Here is a 17467-nt window from a genome sequence, read left to right as displayed (position 1 = left end):
ATTTTACGGATGAGAAAGCGGAGGCCCAGAGAGGTGAGGCTGCCGGTTCAGGATTGGTAGCCGAGCAGGCACGTGCTGGGTCCAGAAGGTCCTGGGTCCCCTTTGTGGCCGCGGCACCGCGCTCACCACTCTCCTCCCCCAGGTCTGGTTCCAGAACCGCCGGGCCAAGTTCCGCCGAAACGAGCGGGCCATGCTGGCCAACCGCTCCGCCTCGCTGCTCAAGTCCTACAGCCAGGAGGCCGCCATCGAGCAGCCCGTGGCTCCCCGGCCCACTGCCCTGAGCCCAGAGTATCTCTCCTGGACGGCTTCGTCCCCCTACAGGTGAGCCCCTGCCCCTGGCAGTCGGGAGGGGCGGCCGCCAGGGCGTCCCGGGGGCACGGGAGGGCTTGGGCTCCCCTGAATATCTGGAGAGACCTGTGAGTGGTGCCCGGCAGCCCCTTGAACCTGGGGCCGCCGAGTGGCACGTGGACCAGTGTGCGATGCATGCTCGTGAGTGTGCACGTGTGGGTGTGGTAGGAGTATGCGTGTGTGTTGCATGAGGTCAGCATGTATGCACATGCGTGTGCTCATGACTGTGAGTGTGCACGCCGGCCTGGGGGTACACAGGAGCGTGTGTGTGCACAGCATACACGTGCACGTGAATGTGTCTGGAGGGGAAGGGGGAACCCACGTCACTCCCAGGCCCTTGGAGCCCCAGCACCCTGAGCTCGCCCTCCCTGCCAGAGGCGGAGGCGGGAGGCCTGAGGGACCGGCTTCCCTTCCTGGAGGCCTGGCTGGGGTCCGGAGCCAAGTTCTGGGGCAGTGTCCCCCCCACCATGGTCAAAGCCAGAAAAAGGCCCCGAGGTGCCTGGGTGAGACGGAAGAGGGAGGGGGTGCTGGGGAGCTGGGTTGTTCCCCACAATTCCAGGGGGCGCCATCTGCCCCTCAGTGTGAGCGGCTCTGCCGGAGCCCTGATCTTGTTGAAGGTGAGATACAGCAGGTCGGCTGGAGTCCTAGTGACAGTGATGTCCTAGTGATGCCTGAATTTCTCCCAGTTCCCTCCCTGCCCTGCCCTGTCCTTACCTCACCCAGAGGCACCCTTAACTGCAGGTGTGTGTTCATTCGCCTCAGTCCTGCTGCGCTCCGGGCCCCACGCGGGTGCTGGGTGAACAGGCCCCAGGCCCCGGTGCAGTGAGAAAGTCCCACAAGCCCACAGGGGCGGCTCCGCGCCCTAATGCTGGCCGTGGGCGCTGACTCCTCCCCAAGCCCTGCTGTCCTGGTCACCCCCACCCCTAGGGGGACGGCTTCCCAGGAGAGCTCGCCGATGGGGGAGGCAGGCGGGCCAGAGGCTGGGGCCCAGCACCAACAGCTGGAGGTGCCCCGGGCAGCATGCCAGCCACACCAAATGTGTCCTTCTGTATTGTTGCCCCTAGTACGGTGCCACCCTACAGCCCTGGAGGCTCCAGCCCTGCAACCCCGGGGGTCAACATGGCCAACAGCATCGCCAGCCTCCGCCTCAAGGCCAAGGAGTTCAGCCTGCACCACAGCCAGGTGCCCACGGTGAACTGAACCTGCCCCCAGAACCCGGCCTCCTCCCTGGTCTACAACAGGAAAGGGCAGACACGCAGGACAGTGACCACCTCCTGTCCCCTGCCCATCCCCAGGACAGGCTGGGCGGGCTCCCCTGGCCCTTCTCCCCAGCCCCGCCTCCTGGGCCTGAGAGGCTGCTAAGAGGCCGAAGCCCAGCTCAGCCCCTCGTCCTGGACCACTGATCGCTAGAGACTTCGGCCCGTGGCCCTTGCAGGGGCTGGGCCGGCAGGTGGAGCAGGAGCTCACCAAGGACCTCACTTACTTTGTGTATTAAAACCAAATAGTTTTCGTCTTTAAGAAATAAAAAATTGTTTAAGCACAAAAAGGTTGTGGGAGGGCAGACGTAGGCAGCAAACCGATGGAGGGGCAGCCATCGGGGCCTGGCTCTGGCCGGCAGCGGCTGTGGAGACGGCCCTGGGCCCAGCTTGGACCAGCAGCCGCAGGCCAGCTGCCCCCGGGTCTGTAGTGTCTGGATGGGGTCCTCCATCACCCTGCAGAGCCCAGGGGTGAAGAGCAGGACAGGAGGGCAGAGACCCCAGGCCCCACGGACCCCAGGTGTGTAAGTGGCTGTGAGCAGGAGGACCCTCCCCTCTCGGGTCAGGGAGTGACCCCTCTGCCCTGTGGCAGGGGCAGGGTGGGGACCATGGACCGGCAAGAGGGTGTGTGGGGCAGATGCTGAAGTTAAATTCCTTGCTCTGGACACACAGTAAGTGTGGGACCCCTCTGAGCACTTGACTGTGGAGGGGCCTGGGCACATGGCCCCCAAGATGGGGTGCAGAGTGGAGGTCCCAGGTGGGCTCGCAGGACAGAGGAGCGGTCCTAACGGCCAGGCCACCAGGCCTTCTCCCAAGTCCCCAACCCACCCATTTGCAGATGGTAACTGGGGGTGACAGGACACATGTGCCACCAGCCAATGACACCAGGAAACTGTGGGGAGAGGCGCGTGGTCTGAAGCCAGTCCCTCCACCTGGCCCTGTGCCACCCCATCTGAGTGGCACGCCCTCCAGGGGAGCTAAAGGCCACTTCCGTAACCTCAGCCAGCCCCCAGGAAGGACAGCACTCCTAGGCCCTGAGGGTGCAGAGAAGACCAGCCCCTCTGGGTAGGCGGCCCTCAGTGACATGGTGGGGCCGATATTCTATAATCTGCCACCCGCCCCGCCTCTGAGCGCCCCCAAAGTGCCAGCGTTCCCACCACAGGCTACAGCTAGGTGACCTCGAACAGGCCAGAGCCGCATGACAAGCCCTGCATGTGGGATGGTCTCCGTTTTTGTTCTGAAAGGTGTGGTGACTGTACCCGAGTGAGCGAGCACCCTTCCCATTCTCCCCCGGTTCACCCTCTATGGTCTTCCTTGCCCTCCGCCTGCAATCCCACCACCACAACATGGTCCTTGCCCGTGGAGTTGGCCCCCCTCAGATGTGCAGACATGTGGGGACGCTGGCTGTGTGACTCTCACGGCTGGATGGCTGGGACCCTGGTCAGCAGGAGAGTGCGGGCGCCTGTGCGGGTCAGGGAGGCTCGTGCTCGGGCTGGGGCCTGGGAGGGAGCATCCTGCTGACGCCTCGAGCTGCTCAGGCCCACCTGACTGCGGGCCAGGCCAAAGCACGGGGAGACCTGCGTCTGGGGGGGGGCGGCGGATGCAGCCAGAGCTGTGCTTTCTTGCTCAGTTTGGCCTCTGCCTCAGGTAAGTGCTCTCTGGGCCTTCACTTGCCATTTATCGCTGAACAAACATTATAAAACACTGCCCCAGGCCCTGAGGGGAGGGCAGGGAGCTGACTCAGGGTCCCTGGCTGCAGAGGCTACACCTAGCACAGGGGGCCCCAAACTTAGCCTAAGGCATCCTGGCAGGCTTCCTGGAGGAGGTGTCCTGGAATGTTGAATTCACCAAACAAAGAGGGGAGAGGGAACAGAGTTTCTGGCCGAGGAAAGAGCCGATGTGAAGGCCCTGGGGCAAGCCAGAAGCTGCCTCTCCCGGCCAGGTCCAGGGTTGGGTCGCCTGGTGTGGAATAAAGGACAGCAGGAGCCAGCTCAAGCGGGGCTTGAGTGGTCAGATCTAAAAGTCTGGATATCACCCTGGCATTGGGGAACCACAAAAGGGGTTTGCTCGGGGAAGAAAGTGGCCCCCGGGGCTGTGTGTGGAGGCAGAGAGATCCCTGCGGAGGGCAGGGCAGATGTCCAGGCAGGAGGGGCAGCAGCCTGGACCCGATGGGACAAGATGGGCAGGCCCGGGTGGTGTCCTGGACGCGGCGGGGACATGGGCTGATGACTAGGTGATGGCCTGAGGGAGAAGGCAGAGACCGGAGGCCAGGATCTGACTTAGGGACGTAGAAGTGCCTGCTGGGCAGGAAGTAACCTTGGAAACGAGACCTACCTGGTAGAAGTCTCTGGAAGATGCCCTTCCACCCAGACAAGAACTGGGCCCTCCTGGTCTAAGCAGGATCCTCCCTCACAAGGAGCTCACCCTCCCCCTTCCCAGGGGATTTGCCACACGAAGGGCTGGCACACGTGGCCCTTTGCTCCCCCGAATCACTGGACTGGGAGCGCGAGCGAACAGGCCACCCAGGCCCGGCCGGGGCTCCGGGGCTCGGATGGAGCCGCACCGGATCTTCCTTCCAATCAAAGGGAAGCATGAAGCATGGCCAGGCGGGGCTGCCTGCAGAGGGACGGGGTCACGCCGGCGGGGCTCGGGCTGAGGCTCGGAAGGCAGGCCCAGAGAATGCCAGCTTCGGAAAAAGCCGGGGGCCGGGTTCCCACAGAGGCGCTGACCCGCTGTGGGGCTCAAGGATGTCAATGTCATTTCCTCCCAAGCGCTCTAGAAAAAACAAACCCGCTTAATTGTTTACACATGTTGCTCGGGGAGCTCAGGGAGGGGGCGCAGGGGCCCTCCCTTTGCAGCCCTAATTACAGGGCTGTGTGGGAGCTTCCCAGGCACCAGGCCCGGGATATAATTTTCCACAAGGAGAAGGTACCCCCGGCCCCGGCCCAGGGTGGGAGGACTCAGAAGCCTCCCCTGCCGCCCCCTGTGAGTTTGGGAGAGGGCCCCGTGTGTATCTGCTCCTGTTTGCTTGAAATAAAGAAACTTGAGAAAGCGCGAAGTGGAAAGAAAGGCCGCCTGGCTCTTGGGAAACCTGAGAAATAAAGTCCGGAGTTTTCCCTTGGGCAGGGCACCTCTCTGGACCTCAGTCTCCTCCTCTGTAAATGGGGACAATAACCGGAGCCGCTTCACGGGGTTGTTGGCACGTTCCATAAACAGGCGCTTTGGTGTTTGTGGGGGAGGAACAGTGAGAAGTGGAGTCTGAGGAAGTCAAAATACTCCCCAGCCTGGGGGAAACCGGCACTTTCCCCGCCCAGGGGACTTGGCACACGTGCTTCAGGGGCCCTGGAACCTCAGAAGAGCCAGTTTCCAATTTCCAACCAGAGCAAAACGGTGCCCCCAGCTCCTGCACCTCCGCCGCCCACCCCTGGAGGGCACTGTGGGCCACTGTCAGGCGTCGGGCACAGAGCCGGGCGCACACCCTCCCTCCCCACACAGATCCCTGGGCCGGCAGCAGGCTCCGGACCGGCCGCCTCTCCCACGACCAGGAAACCAGCAAGTTCCCAGCCAGCGGCAGGGGCCACAGCGTGACAGTCAGTACAGCATGAAAACGCACCAACCGCATGAAAACGTGTGAGCGCTCTCACTGTTCAATTCATCTGTAAACCCACTTGGAGAAATACCGTAATCCAAAACGGGGGCGGGGGGGCCTGTGCCAGGGTGTTTATCACGCATTTCGTACGTGCAATGTCAAAAATCTGGGCGGACACAAACCACAATGCAAATCGTTTAAATTTTACAGTGGCTCACAATCCACGTGTCTCTCTTCTGTAATGTGACTAATAACCTGATAGAGAAACAAAACAAGCCGGCCAATGTCATAGTCTCAACCACATAAGGAGCTCCTAGAAGGTTAAAAAATGTGCTTTTGCCCCCCGGCCGGCGTGGCTCAGTGGTCGAGCGTGGACCTATGAACCAGGAGGTCATGGTTCGGTTCATGGTCGGGGCCACGCTGGGAGCGCAGGCTCGATCCCCAGCAGGGGATGTGCAGGAGGCAGCCGATCAATGACTCTCATCATTGATGTTTCTCCCTTCCTCTCTCTGAAATCAATAAAAACATTTTTTTAAGTACTTTTAAAAAAATGTGCTTTCTTCCCTTCTCTGACCCCCTTGGTGCCTCACTCAGAGCTGGACATGTTCTTGACGCCTGTTGGTGAGTGAACAGCTCCATATAAGCTCCACTGTTACCCCCCATCAGCCCTCTGGCCTTGAAGCTTTGTGGTCAGTAACCCCCTTGGATATTGCAAGTGCTGGAAAGAATGGGTCCGAGAGCTTCTTCATTCTCAGTTGACATGTTAGAAAAAATGGGAAGGGATTGAACTTGGATGGGAGGGGTCAGGAGGGGGCACCTGGAAATCGGAAGAACTGAAAGGGGAGGTGGTGTGGTAGCCTGATGCCAAGACAGCCCTGCCATCCCCAACGCGGGGGGCCACACCGTTGTCACCCCCTCTCCCTGAGTGTAGGTGGGTCCTCTGAGTTGCTTCTAACCAACAGAATATGGTAAAGATGAAGGGACTGAGCGGATGTAATTAAGGTCCCTAATCAGCTGACTTGCGCATAATCAAAAGGGGGATTCTCCTGGGTGGGCCTGAGCTAATCAGGTGAGACCTTAAAAGAGGGTCCAGGTGTTTCCTGAAGGCAGTGGTCCAAGGCAGAGGGAGCCCCCTGCTGGCCGTGAAGAGCGAACACGCTGTGGACTCCTGTGGGGGCAGTGGCGCTGGGGCTGAGCGCCTCAGTCTTACACCCCAAGGAACTGAATTCCGCCGGCAATCTGAACGAGCTTGGAAGGCGACCCTGACCTCTAGTGAGACCTCGGCCTGGAGGACCCCTCACTGCAGGCTTGTGAGACCCCGAGCAGAGGACCAGGTAAGCTGCGCCCAGACTCCTGATCCACAGACACTGTGAGACCATAAATGGTACTGTTTTAAGCCACTACGGGGGTTCCCCAGAGGGGCCCTTATGGAAGACTGGGGAGCCCAGGTGGGCAGGGCGCAGCAGCCATCCGGCCTTGGGTTTCCTCTGTAAGTGTGTGTGCCGGGTGTGCAAGAAAGTTTCCATAGCCTTAGACCACACTGGCATCATGTCCAGGAGAGGGCCCCAAATCAGCCCAGGGCCCTGATCCCCCGGCCTGCGTGACACCCCAGCCCGGCTCTGGCCTCTCCTGCTCACAGCCCAGGAGATGCCCCCAGACACCAGGCCCCCACCAGGGGCAGTGCCAGCCTCTCAGGCCTGGGCTCAGCCCCAAAGTCCTTGCCTGCTGCCCAGAGCTGCAGCCCTGAGACCCCCAGTCTGCTGCCCAGCATCCTCTCCTCCTTCATACCACCCCTAAAACGAGGTCAGGACCAAGTCTGGGTGTAGCATGTAATGCAGATGAAGGGATAAGGCCAGAACTCGCTGATGCCTAAGGTCAACTCAAACTCGGTACCCGGGATGGCCTCGGAGGGTGGCCGAATGTGGCTGCCTCTCAGGTCAGCAGACGTGAGCTCAAGATCCCTGACCCGAGGTATCTCATTTGCTCTGGTCACTCTGCTGCTGCCCGGGAGACAGGCTATGTCTCTCCTGGGTCCAGTGTTCAGACACAGGGACAGCTGCTTCCAGGAGGCCGCTCCCTGACCTGCCCCATCCTGGGGGCTTGGGTCTACCCGGACGTGACGGGGAGAACAGGTCCCCCAGGCCTCCTTGCCCGCTGGAAAGGTCACTGCCCCTTGACAGCATCCTCCCTGCCCTTGGCTCACACCTGCCTCTCCCCGGGCCCTCCAGCTCCCCCCTCCAGCTCCCGGGCGGGCAGTCAGGGCAAACAGCAGGCACTCGGTACATGATCCTGCCCTTCCCGTTTCGGGATGAGCAGCTGGGGCCCAAGGACGGAGGCTCGTCTCACCACCAGGGGGCAGTGTTATCTGCTCCCGGCTCCAAGCTCCATGCTCTGTGAAGCAGGGGCCAGCCTGGATTTCCAGCGAGGCCTGGAGTCCCCCGAGCTCCCAGCGAAGCCCCCCCATCTGTCCCGGGGCAGAGGTTCAGAGGCTGCGGAGAAGTGCGAGGCGGCCACGCCTAGGTGCCGACTGATGCTTCCCAGAGGCTGGAGAAAAGGGCGGTGCTGGGAGGGGGTTCAGGGAAAGTGAGGCCCCCGCGCAGTGGTTAGAGCAGGGCCACACACGTCCCAGGACAAGAGTCTCGGGCAGACCCCAGCTCCCCACAGGGGCCACGCTTGTGATTTTCAAACCTTGAGGAGACTGAAGGAGCCAGAAAGTTCCTTAAGTGGCTGGTCACTAAAGCCCACCGCACTCGACTAACAGCCCTCAGGAGCGGCTCTGACCTCCGGAAAAGGGCCGTACCACGGCCCCTTCCACCGGCATGGGGTCCGAGGAGAGGGGGGTCCAGGGAAGACTGTGGGGAGCACAGGGAGGTATCAACAGGCACGAAGGAGGGGAACCCCACCCCCACCTCGCCAAACTCCCGCCTGGAGAGAAATCCAACATCGCACCCTGGGCCTCTGGAGGGAGCTGGCAGTGGCTCCCAGGCCTGATCACAGCTGGGACTCGGGGGGCAGCTTTCCACAACTTCAGGTGCCCAGGTTCCCCTCGAGACGGGCCAAACGAGAACCTCCAGGGTGGGCCTGAGAAGTCTGCATTTATTGCCTCTGGATCCAGGTGGTCGAGAGGTTTAGGAGCCTGAACTGTCCCCACTCTCTCCCTGTCCTAAGGGCGGAGGAGAGGGAGTGATGTTTTCCGTCTGCCATTCGAGCGGAGGGATGGACTGTCTATCAATCCTGACAACCTGTCTCCAAACGGCTCCAACTGGCAACTTCACCCAGGCATCCAAGGGGCACGTTTGCACACGTAAGTACACACACAAGCAAGCTGGGCAGGAGCCCACGCTCAGCAGGTGGCCAGGAAACCAGGCCCGGGGGCCCATCCCAATCTCGAAGGGACATCCAGTTCCCAGAGTATAGCCCCCGTGGGCGGGTGGGTGGCAGCCAGGGGCACGGCCGCCGAGGTGTCAGCGGCGGTCACAGGTGGCGGGCTGCCTCCCAGACGATCTGCAGGGCCATGGAGGCGCAGGGGAGCTGGGCCACGGTGTAGGCCAGCGAGCGGATGGGCGCCCGCAGCTTCCCCAGGTAGGCCACGGTGTGCACCACGCGGCCCAGGAACACCAGCAGGAAGTGCGTGTGCGCCACCCACGGGCTGGGCTCCAGGAGGGAGTAGACAAAGCCCAGGAACAGGAACGGGTAGATGGTCTCCATGTCGTTCCGGTGCGCTCTGGGGAGGCAAGGGGTGTGGTCAGCTGGGCATCAGCTTTGAGAAGGTCACGGGAGCTGGGGCCTCCGCCCTGAAAGGCCCTGCACCACAGGGGACCATCTCAAGGGTGCCAGATACAGTCCATTCCTGCGGGAACGAGAGGTGCCACGGCCACTCCCACCCTGGCGCCCGCAAGCAGCTGAGGATACAGCCCTGCTCACAGGCCAGGGGCCACAGGCGGCCGGTGGGGCTCTTTCCCAGCCCTAGAGCTCCCCAGGGCCCGGTCCCTGCCAGTCTCCCCAATCTTGCCCTCTGACCTTGGACCCCCGGCAGGAAAAGTGGGGCTCTGAGGGGTTGGGTGAGAGCTGGGTGGACCTCGGTCTGAGTCAAGTTCTGTCCCTTTTAGCACCAAGGCTCCTCTGAGGCCACCCGCTTCCCAAATGCAGGTTCCAGGCCCCTCCGGCCCTCGGACCCACATTCTTTAAGGGAAGGTCTCCGAGGGAGCGGGTCTCCCAGGCGGGCTGCGCTGTCCCTGACACTTAGATAAATGTATTTTTATCTAAAAGCATCAGGAAAAGCGTAACTAGCATCTGAAACCCATTCGTTCACTTTTCCGCGAAGTGTCTATTTATATTTTAAGAGCGTGTCTTTTTTTAGAAAGCGGTTGGGAGAACAGTGGGCTGAACCCCCGGAGGGCAGGTGAGGGGGAGGGTGATGGAGGAAACGCGGGGCTGACTCTGCACCTCAGGAAACCGCGCGGGTGCCGACCCCCGCCTCCTGGCACCGCCGACCCCCCTTCCTGGCACCGCCGACCCCCCTTCCTGGCACCGCCGACCCCCCCTCCTGGCACCGCCTGGCCGGGAGGGAGGTGGGGGGGCTGAGAGGAAGCCCGCAGCACCCGAGCCTGGGGCCAGCTGGTCCCCCTCCTCCCTCCCGCTCGTCTCAAACCACAGTGGTGCCCGGACGGGGCCGCATGGGGAAACGAGGGATGGTGCAAGAAAACGAATTCCCTTCCTCCCCACCCCAGGCTCTGACCTGAGGCCTACCAGAGGCGCTTGGGCCAAACCCGTCCCCCCAACCACCGCCCGATTTTAAGGTAGAAGTCAGGTCGCCCAGAGCCAGTTCCCTCCTGCAGCATCGGGCCTGCCGACCCCAGCAGAGGTTGTAACACCGGCCGCATTTCACAGCACCGGGTGACGGGTGACGGGCTGGAGACGAGGCCTAGGTGCCCCAGGGACACCGCTGGCGGCACAGCAGGCCCCCCTCCCCTTGCCCCTCTCTCCAAACACGATGGCGATTTCCCTGAATTCAGGTTTGATGCGACGTTAAAGGCAGCTTAGTTGTTTTGTTTTAAACTTCACCCAAGGCTATTTTTTCCATTGCTCTTCAGGAGAGAGGGGGGGAGAGGAACATGGACGTGAGAGAGACACACGGATTGGTGGCCTCCCACACGTGTCCGGGCCGGGGCTGGGGCTGGAGCCTGCAACTGAGGAGCGTGCCCTTGACCAGAACGGAACCAGAACCCTTCGGCCCGCAGGCTGACGCTCTGACCACGGAGCGAACCAGCCGCGGCCGGGCCGCCTGGCTCCGAAGGCGGGTGCAGAACAGCGAGACCCTCGGTGCAGCGCGGAGGCGCCGGAGCGGAGCCGTGCCCGCGGCCGGGGCTGCCCGTGGTTCTCCCTCTGCAGGTAGCGGCGGCCGGGAGGCCCGGGCGCGGGACCCGCCAAGTGCTCAGAACAGCGCCCAGCACCGAGCAGGAGCTTCTAGGCCGCCTGCCTTCTCCGTCACCACCGTCGCCACCGTCCCCAGCCCTGTCCCGGACACGCTGGTTAAAGCCGTCACCCCCTCGGTTTTGCCAGACTCCTGACCACCCTCAGCCGCCTCAGCCAAATGAATAACAACATTCCCCGTGCGATGGGGAGGGAGGGCTGGGCGGGGCGCCTGCCACTCTGCCCAGGGGCCCCTCAGCCCCCTGGGCCAGGGCTCACCGCCCCCAGAAGCAACGCAGCGGGCGGGCGACGTCTAAGGGCCGGGATGCGGGACCCAGACCCCTGCCAGGGCAGTTCGCTGACCAGTCTGCACATCCAGCCCGAAGCCACTCAAAGCCCGTCAGGCTTGGGGGCCACTCGGACCCCGCTCACTGCCGCTTCCTGCACAGACTCGGAGTTGCCCAGAACGTGCGTTGGCGGAGACGGGGGTGGTGGCATGAAAGGAAGGGGGGTTCCACTGTCCACCCCCCCCAAAGCTGGCGCCTGACCGCCCAGAGCTCGTTCACATTCAGACTCGGCCAGTAGATGTCTCCTCCGGGAACCGGGCCCTGGGGGCTTTCCTGTTTGTGGGGAAGGGCACCGAGGCCACAGGTCTAATATTTAACCAGCGTTACCTCCAGGGCATCTTCCCCTCTGCAGACGGGCTCCAGCCAGTTCTCTGGGGCCGGCAGCAGGAGTGCGATTCTGAGCTCCGCGCCCTTGAGGTTCCCTGATGTTATTTATGTGGAAAGTCAGGAGGCGCTCAGCGGACCAGGAACCCCAGCTCTGGCCTGGTTGGCCCCCGATAAATACATGCCGGACGGATAAAAAACACTGTCAGATAAGAGGTGCTCAAAAAGTGCTGCCTCTCAACCATTTTCGCATCGAAACTCTTACAGGTGGTGGGTCATTCTGATCGCAAGAGAAAACACGCTGGCCGGGGAGGCTGGCTGGTTAGGGCATCACCCTGATGTGCCAAAGTTGTGGGTTCCATCGCCCGTCAGGACACATAAGATTCGACCGATGGTGCGTAAGTAAGTGAAACAACAAATCTCTCTCTCTCCTCCCTCCCTCGCCCTAAAATCACTTAAAAAACAACAACAACTGAACCGGGCGGGTGGAAATGTGTCTCACTGGCATAGTGATGGCCAGTGAACACACACCCAGTGTCTGTAACCCCTGTAATCACTGCTGCGCCACAAGGACGCTTGGCCCCACAGGACCCCCGGCCCCGGGAGGAGCGAACCATCCCCGTGGGGCTGCCGCGAGCTGGCTCAGACCCCCGGGCCGGGCAGCCTGCTGCCTCCACTTCTCTGGCCCTCGGCGCACAGGGGTCGAGCTCACCCCGGGCGGGCGAGGGCGGGGTAAGGGCCCCTGGTCCGGATTCGAGTGCGGGCCGGGCTTCTGTTCACCGACGCCAAGTGTCTTGCACATAGTAGGTGCTCATTAAACGTTGACCGGCTGATGGACAGAGGGCTGGGCCTCACAGCAAGGACGTGCTGCAGTTACATTAGAGAAGGCGAAACGGCGAATAATTCCACCTCTGACGTCACACACTTGTGCGATTTCTAAAAGCCACAAGCACGTGTATTCTCTCCAACGGCCAAGAAAACCAGGAGAAAATTAAAAACAGACTTTCTTTCAAGAACATTCTCTCTCTTACTGACGCTGGTGTCCCGCCCATTTCTGCCTGTGCCGCGGGCACCCCGGTGAGGGTCGGTCTGTCTCCCCTCCCCATGTCTCCCCGGAGCTGCGCTGGCAGCCCCCACCCCCGGGAAACAGCAGAGAGGAAACTGCCCAGAAGCCCGACGTCGCGGCTGTGACTCGATGGTAACCCTTAGTCTCTGACGGGATTTTTACAGACTCTTTTTTCTAAAGAACCATTTTTGAATAGTATTTACGGTCATGGGAAATGCTTGTGAAATAATGTTAACAGAAAACAATCGAGGACCCCCAAGGGGGTGTACGGTGCACGCCCAGTGTTCCGGGAAATGTTTGGGTCACGGAGGAGAGAGAGGGGCGAGCGTTACAGCGACGCTCTCCTCCGTGTACCCTCGACATTTCCCACACTGTCAGCCATCAGCAGTTCTGCCTTTTAGAATAAGAATTGTTCTTGTTCTTGGCCGACTGGAGGGATGCTGGGCGTGGAAAGAGATGTTCAGGTTCACTCAGGACAACAGAAACGAAAATGAAACCAAGACGCGGCAGGAACGGTCACTGAGCGCGGTCGGCGGTGTCCCCGCCCAGCAGTGGGCCCCGGGGAGCCAGGGCCCGAGAGCCACCTGCGCACTGGGCCTGGCCTGCGCCCCGTCTGCCGGGATTGCTTTTTTGGTTTTGTTTTAGTTAATCTTCACCAAGGATAATTTTTTCCAATGCTTTTCTTTAGAAAGAGAGTGGAAGGGGAGCGGGGAGAGGGAGAGGGAGGGAGAGAGGAACATTGATGTGAGAGAGTGAGAGGAACATTGATGTGAGAGTCACGACGGTGAGTTGCCTCCTGCATGCGCCCTGACACGTGGGGATGAACCCGCAACCCAGGTACATGCCCCTGACGGGGAATTGAACCCGTGACCCCTGGGTGCACGGGGCCAGTGCTCTAAACCCTGAGCAACACCGGCCTGGGCTGCACTATTTCTTACCGTTCGATTGCCTCCTGCAGTCTTTCTCACACGGACAGACACGGGTCAACGAGAGGTTCTGGTGCCGTCTGTTCGTGACAGAAAGAGTGGGAGCGGCCTACATGCCCGTCGGAGGGAATCGGGCAAGGGAAGGGTCACCCACTCAGCAGACTAGTGACACCGACACGGCGGCGCCCACACGGAGGCCCCGCGTGAACCATCTCTGTTGTTGTGAGAAGCACATACAGGCCCGCGGGTGCAGGGCGACCCTTGGGGTCGGCGGACAAAGCAGAGCACCTGTGTGTGTAAGTGTAGAAAACCCTGAACCCGCGTCCCTGAACCTCTCCAGGACAGGGTGGGACCCGAGGCCAGAGCGCGGGGAGGGGACTGGTCACGGAACGTCCCTCCCGGCTTCATAACCCTGAGCCATGAGCGAGCGATGCTTCTCCACAATTAGCAATCAAACCAGCGACTAAAGTAGAACAGTCCTGGGGGGCAGGGAAGCAGAAGGCCTCGGCCCCAGGCCCCCCCGCCCCGGCGTCCAGGAGAGAGAGGCGCAGGCCCAGGCCCGGTGGTACTTGCCTGAGGCAGCGATCCACATCCGGGTCGCTCCGGCAGTACTGGGGGCCTCCGTGTCTCAGGGCGTCCTCGGGGTTGGCGAAAGCCTGCAACACAGCAGCGGAGAATGACTGTTCGTGCCACGGGTGGCTGGTCACCCGGGGAATGCCATTCGCCGGCATCCAGGAATCCTACTATGTGCTAAGTGCTGGGGACTCGCCGTGGACAAGGCCGCTGTGGACTGAATGCGTCCCCAGCAAACGCAAACGTTGAGACTTACCCCCTCCCCTGCCCCTGCCCCCGTGTGATGGTACTTGGAGGTGGGGCCTTCGGAAGGGAATTAGGTCGTGAGGGCGGAGTCCTCCTGAATGGTACTGGTGCTCTTGTGAAAAAGACCCCAGGGCCTGGCTGGTGTGGCTCAGTGGTTGAGTGTCGACCCCAGAACCTGGAGGTCACTGTTCGATTCCCGGTCAGGTTGCGGGCTCCATCCCCAGTCGGGGGCGTGCAGGAGGCAGCCGATCAATGACTCTCACATCATTGATGTTTCTCTCTCCCTCCCTCTCCCTTCCTCTCTCTGAAATCAATAAAAACATGTTTTAAAAACAAGATATTAAAAAAAACAATAATTTAAAAAAAAAAAGACCCCAGAGAGCTCCCTAGGCCCCCCTGTCCTTCTGCCACGTGAGGACACAGTGCGAAGATGTCCATCTATGAACCAGAAAGCAGGCCCTCGTCAGACACAGACCCTGCCAGAGCCCTGGCCTTGGACTTCCAGCCTCCAGGACTGTGAGAAATGAATGTCTGCCCGGCCCCTGGTGTTTTGTTATAGGTGGCCGAGCAGACTAAGGCAAAGGCGCTCCCGTCCCTGCTCCTGAGCTCACACTCTGATAAACCAGGAAAGGCCAGGTGGTGAGTATTAAGAAAGAGGAGAGAAGATTGGCCTTGAGGATGTTCACGGGAGGCCTGACTGAATCTGGGGGTCGAGGAAGGCTTCTCAGAGGCAGTGACACTCAAGCCGAGGTCTGACGGATGCGTCAACATCAACCAGGTGAAGGAAGGGCTGAGGCAACAGCAACCGGGGCAGAGGAACAGCCTGTGCAAAGGCCCTGGGGTCAGAAGAAGACGGGCACTCAAGGACTTGCCCCCGCACCCAGAATTCTCCCCTCCTGGCCCTTCAGTCACGAGTCATCGATTCTGATAAACCAGGCGGGACCAGCTGTGATGACTAAGGACCCTCTGTCCTGGGCCGAACCCGTCAGTAGTGACTGTCACCCTGAAAGGACACATCTGGAAAAGCTGATGAAAGTTCTATTGAGACCTTCCCCTGGATGCCCCCTAAAACCTAGCCTTTGGAGAGCAGGTAACCCCTCGAGGCAGAGAGGCCTGTGCTGCTCCTGGGGGCACGTCCCTCAACTGTCCTTGATCCCGAGACAATGAGCTTGCTTTCTCCCTAACTCTAAGGGACCCCACGAGACTTGCAACCAGGGGAGCAGCAGGCAGCAGCAGCTTTTCCCCGTCTAACCCTGGAACCTGCCTCCAAGGCCCCCCTTTCCTCTAACTTTCCAGTGAACTGACAGCCGCCCGGCCTTGGCTCGCTTCTTGCCTAGAACGTTTCCAGGGAGCCAGGGCCGAGCCCCACCCAGGCTCTGCTGTTGCTCCTTCTACCCTAAGCCCTTCCTGAGTTTCTCGGTCCCCAGTTTTCATAAACGTCGTCTCAGAATCGCCTGGGCTCACCGTTCCTGCATGAAGAACCAGGCAGCGAGAGGCGGACAGCTTGGGGCCTGGTCCCTTCTCCGGTGACACTACCTCTCGTTGGGGTGAGGCAGCCTGGCCCTGGACGCACCCCCTCAAAGGGATCAGTTGTTGAGTTACAAGAACTAACCTGGGGGAGCATTTACGCTGTACCGGGCACTGAGTTCTCCTGGCAGTGCTGCGACTATCCCGTGTGCCTATGAGGAAACCCAGCTCCCGGACTCGCCCGGTCCCGAGGCTGGTGGGCAGAGCCCGTGCCTGCATCTGTCACCTCCCCAAGCAGGAATGAGAGGGAATTTCCCAGGCCACAGACGGTACCTTGGGGACAGCCTGAGGGGAGCTTTCCTCCTGCCACTCCCCACTGACCAGGCCGACAGGCACTCAGACGGGCAGGTCTCCTCCCTTCCCTGAATGCACGTTAAAGGGAAGCTCTGGGGCCCTGCACCTCACTGTCGACAGCCCCACCCCGGGGCGGGCGGGGAGCTCTGCGGCCGGCACCTGGGCTCGAACCCAGCTGGGTGGCCTCCAGCCCAGACCCTCACCTGGAGCGAAGGCGAACGGGGCTCCTCCCCCAGGGCCCTGTGGGGAGTAAGCTCCGCTCCTTGCAAGGACTCAGTGGGTGAACAGGCCCCAGCTGGGTGCCCGCAGCCGGCAGCCAGGATGGGCCGAGGCAGAGGGAGGCCAGGTGATCCGCAGGCCGGTGCCTCCAGGGGCTATTTCACCTAGTGAGCTGCCCTACTGGCCCTCGGTCCTGCCTGTACCTGTGCCAGGCGCTGACCCGGGTCCCCGGTGTCCACCCCCGCGGGATGCCAGAGCCAGCCTCACCTTGCCTTTGGACTGGACAAAGGGGGGGGGGGACAAAGGGACACACTTCCCAGGAACACTTTCCTCTACTGAAGCACCCGGGAGGGTGACCAGCAGGTGCCACCTGGGCCTCCGGGAGTCAAAGGTGGGCCCGTGGGCGAGCTGGGTCCGCAGCTCACCCCGGGGTCCCCTCTGAGCAGCGCCCGCCCGCCCCCGCCCCGGCTCGGGGCTCAGCCGCTGCGCTGCTGTTTGGCTCCGGGACTCCGGCTGGAGGGGGGATTTCCTCCCTCAAAGCCCCGATGGAGCTCAGCCCGGCGCCCGCCCGGGCCCAGGCTGCCCGGGGTGTGTCAGTGACCCGGCCAGGGAGCTGGGAATTTCCACTCGGAGCCCTCGGTCCCGTTTCGCCGGTTCCCACCCCACCCAAGCCTCGGCTCTCCTGTGCTGGGAAGCCGCCAGGTCGGGGCAGCATTTACCGTCTCGCTCCACCCCGGGGACCCGCGTCTCAAGAGCTCGGCGGGGCTCGCTGTGCCCGGAACTCACCGGGCGGCACAGCGCGTAAAGCTCTTAAAACAGACAACTGGAAGGTGCTGGTACCCAGGGCCGCCCGCGGGAGAGGCACGGGCCCAGCCCCGCACACGCAGGCCGGCCCTGCCCACCTCGGGGGCCAGAGGGGACTCCCGCGGGGGCGCCGGGCACATACCTTCTTCCGCAGCCGCACTTGGCCAGTGAGGACGGCCACCGCGTACATCTTGATGACCAGCAGCGTGCTGCAGAGCAGGAAGGCCGGGAGCACCTGGCCGCCGACCACGGCCAGCACCCGGGGCGGCATCCTGGCGGCGGGCGCTCTGGGGAGACAGGGCGCGGGGCTGAGCCTGCAGCGCCTGGGAGCCTGGGAGCCCGAGGAGGCGGCGGCTGGCGGGGCGTCTGCGCTCGGCGCCGCCCACTCCGGGGGCCAGAACTTCTGCCCCAGGTGCGGGAGCCGGGAGCCTGCGGGTGTCCCCGGGCCGCCCCTCCCTGGCAAGTCCCCACCCACTTTCTAATCTGTTAAAAAAAAAACACACACCCTTTTAACCTGTTCAAACAAAATTCAACCG

General features: G+C 61.9%; 2 protein-coding genes across 2 annotated transcripts in view; one reads left to right on the top strand and one right to left on the bottom strand.

Moving 5' to 3' along the window:
• PRRX2 (paired related homeobox 2) overlaps nucleotides 1–1630 on the top strand; it is a 33628-nt gene extending 31998 nt beyond the window's left edge. Inside the window, exons 3-4 of the mRNA XM_087823257.1 lie at nucleotides 143–321; nucleotides 1413–1630. Of these exons, the coding sequence (XP_087679383.1) occupies nucleotides 143–321; nucleotides 1413–1548 (315 nt within the window). The 3' untranslated portion in view covers nucleotides 1549–1630. The remainder of the gene's footprint in view (nucleotides 1–142; nucleotides 322–1412) is intronic.
• A 6651-nt stretch (nucleotides 1631–8281) lies between these two features.
• Nucleotides 8282–17235, bottom strand: PTGES (prostaglandin E synthase). Its single transcript, XM_016196624.2, has 3 exons — nucleotides 17074–17235; nucleotides 13842–13924; nucleotides 8282–8917 (listed from the first exon to the last, which is right to left on the bottom strand). The coding sequence occupies exons 1-3, from the start codon at nucleotides 17200–17202 to the stop codon at nucleotides 8668–8670; spliced, it is 462 nt and encodes a 153-aa protein (XP_016052110.1). The 5' UTR covers nucleotides 17203–17235; the 3' UTR covers nucleotides 8282–8667.
• Nucleotides 17236–17467: the final 232 nt, after the last annotated feature.

This window comes from Miniopterus natalensis, chromosome 12, assembly GCF_054644295.1.
Source record: "Miniopterus natalensis isolate mMinNat1 chromosome 12, mMinNat1.hap1, whole genome shotgun sequence".
Classification (NCBI taxonomy): Eukaryota; Metazoa; Chordata; class Mammalia; order Chiroptera; family Miniopteridae; genus Miniopterus; species Miniopterus natalensis.
The sequence above is the reverse complement of the archived record's forward strand: the minus strand, read 5'-3'. Positions and strand labels throughout refer to the sequence as shown.

Excerpts from the sequence above, each read along its gene's own strand:
- PTGES (XM_016196624.2), bottom strand. The coding sequence starts at position 17,202 with ATGCCGCCCCGGGTGCTGGCCGTGGTCGGCGGCCAGGTGCTCCCGGCC. Across the intron at positions 13,925-17,073 it reads AAGTGCGGCTGCGGAAGAAG|GCTTTCGCCAACCCCGAGGA; the intron begins GTATGTGCCCGG and ends GCTGTGTTGCAG. Across the intron at positions 8,918-13,841 it reads GATGTGGATCGCTGCCTCAG|AGCGCACCGGAACGACATGG; the intron begins GCAAGTACCACC and ends TTGCCTCCCCAG.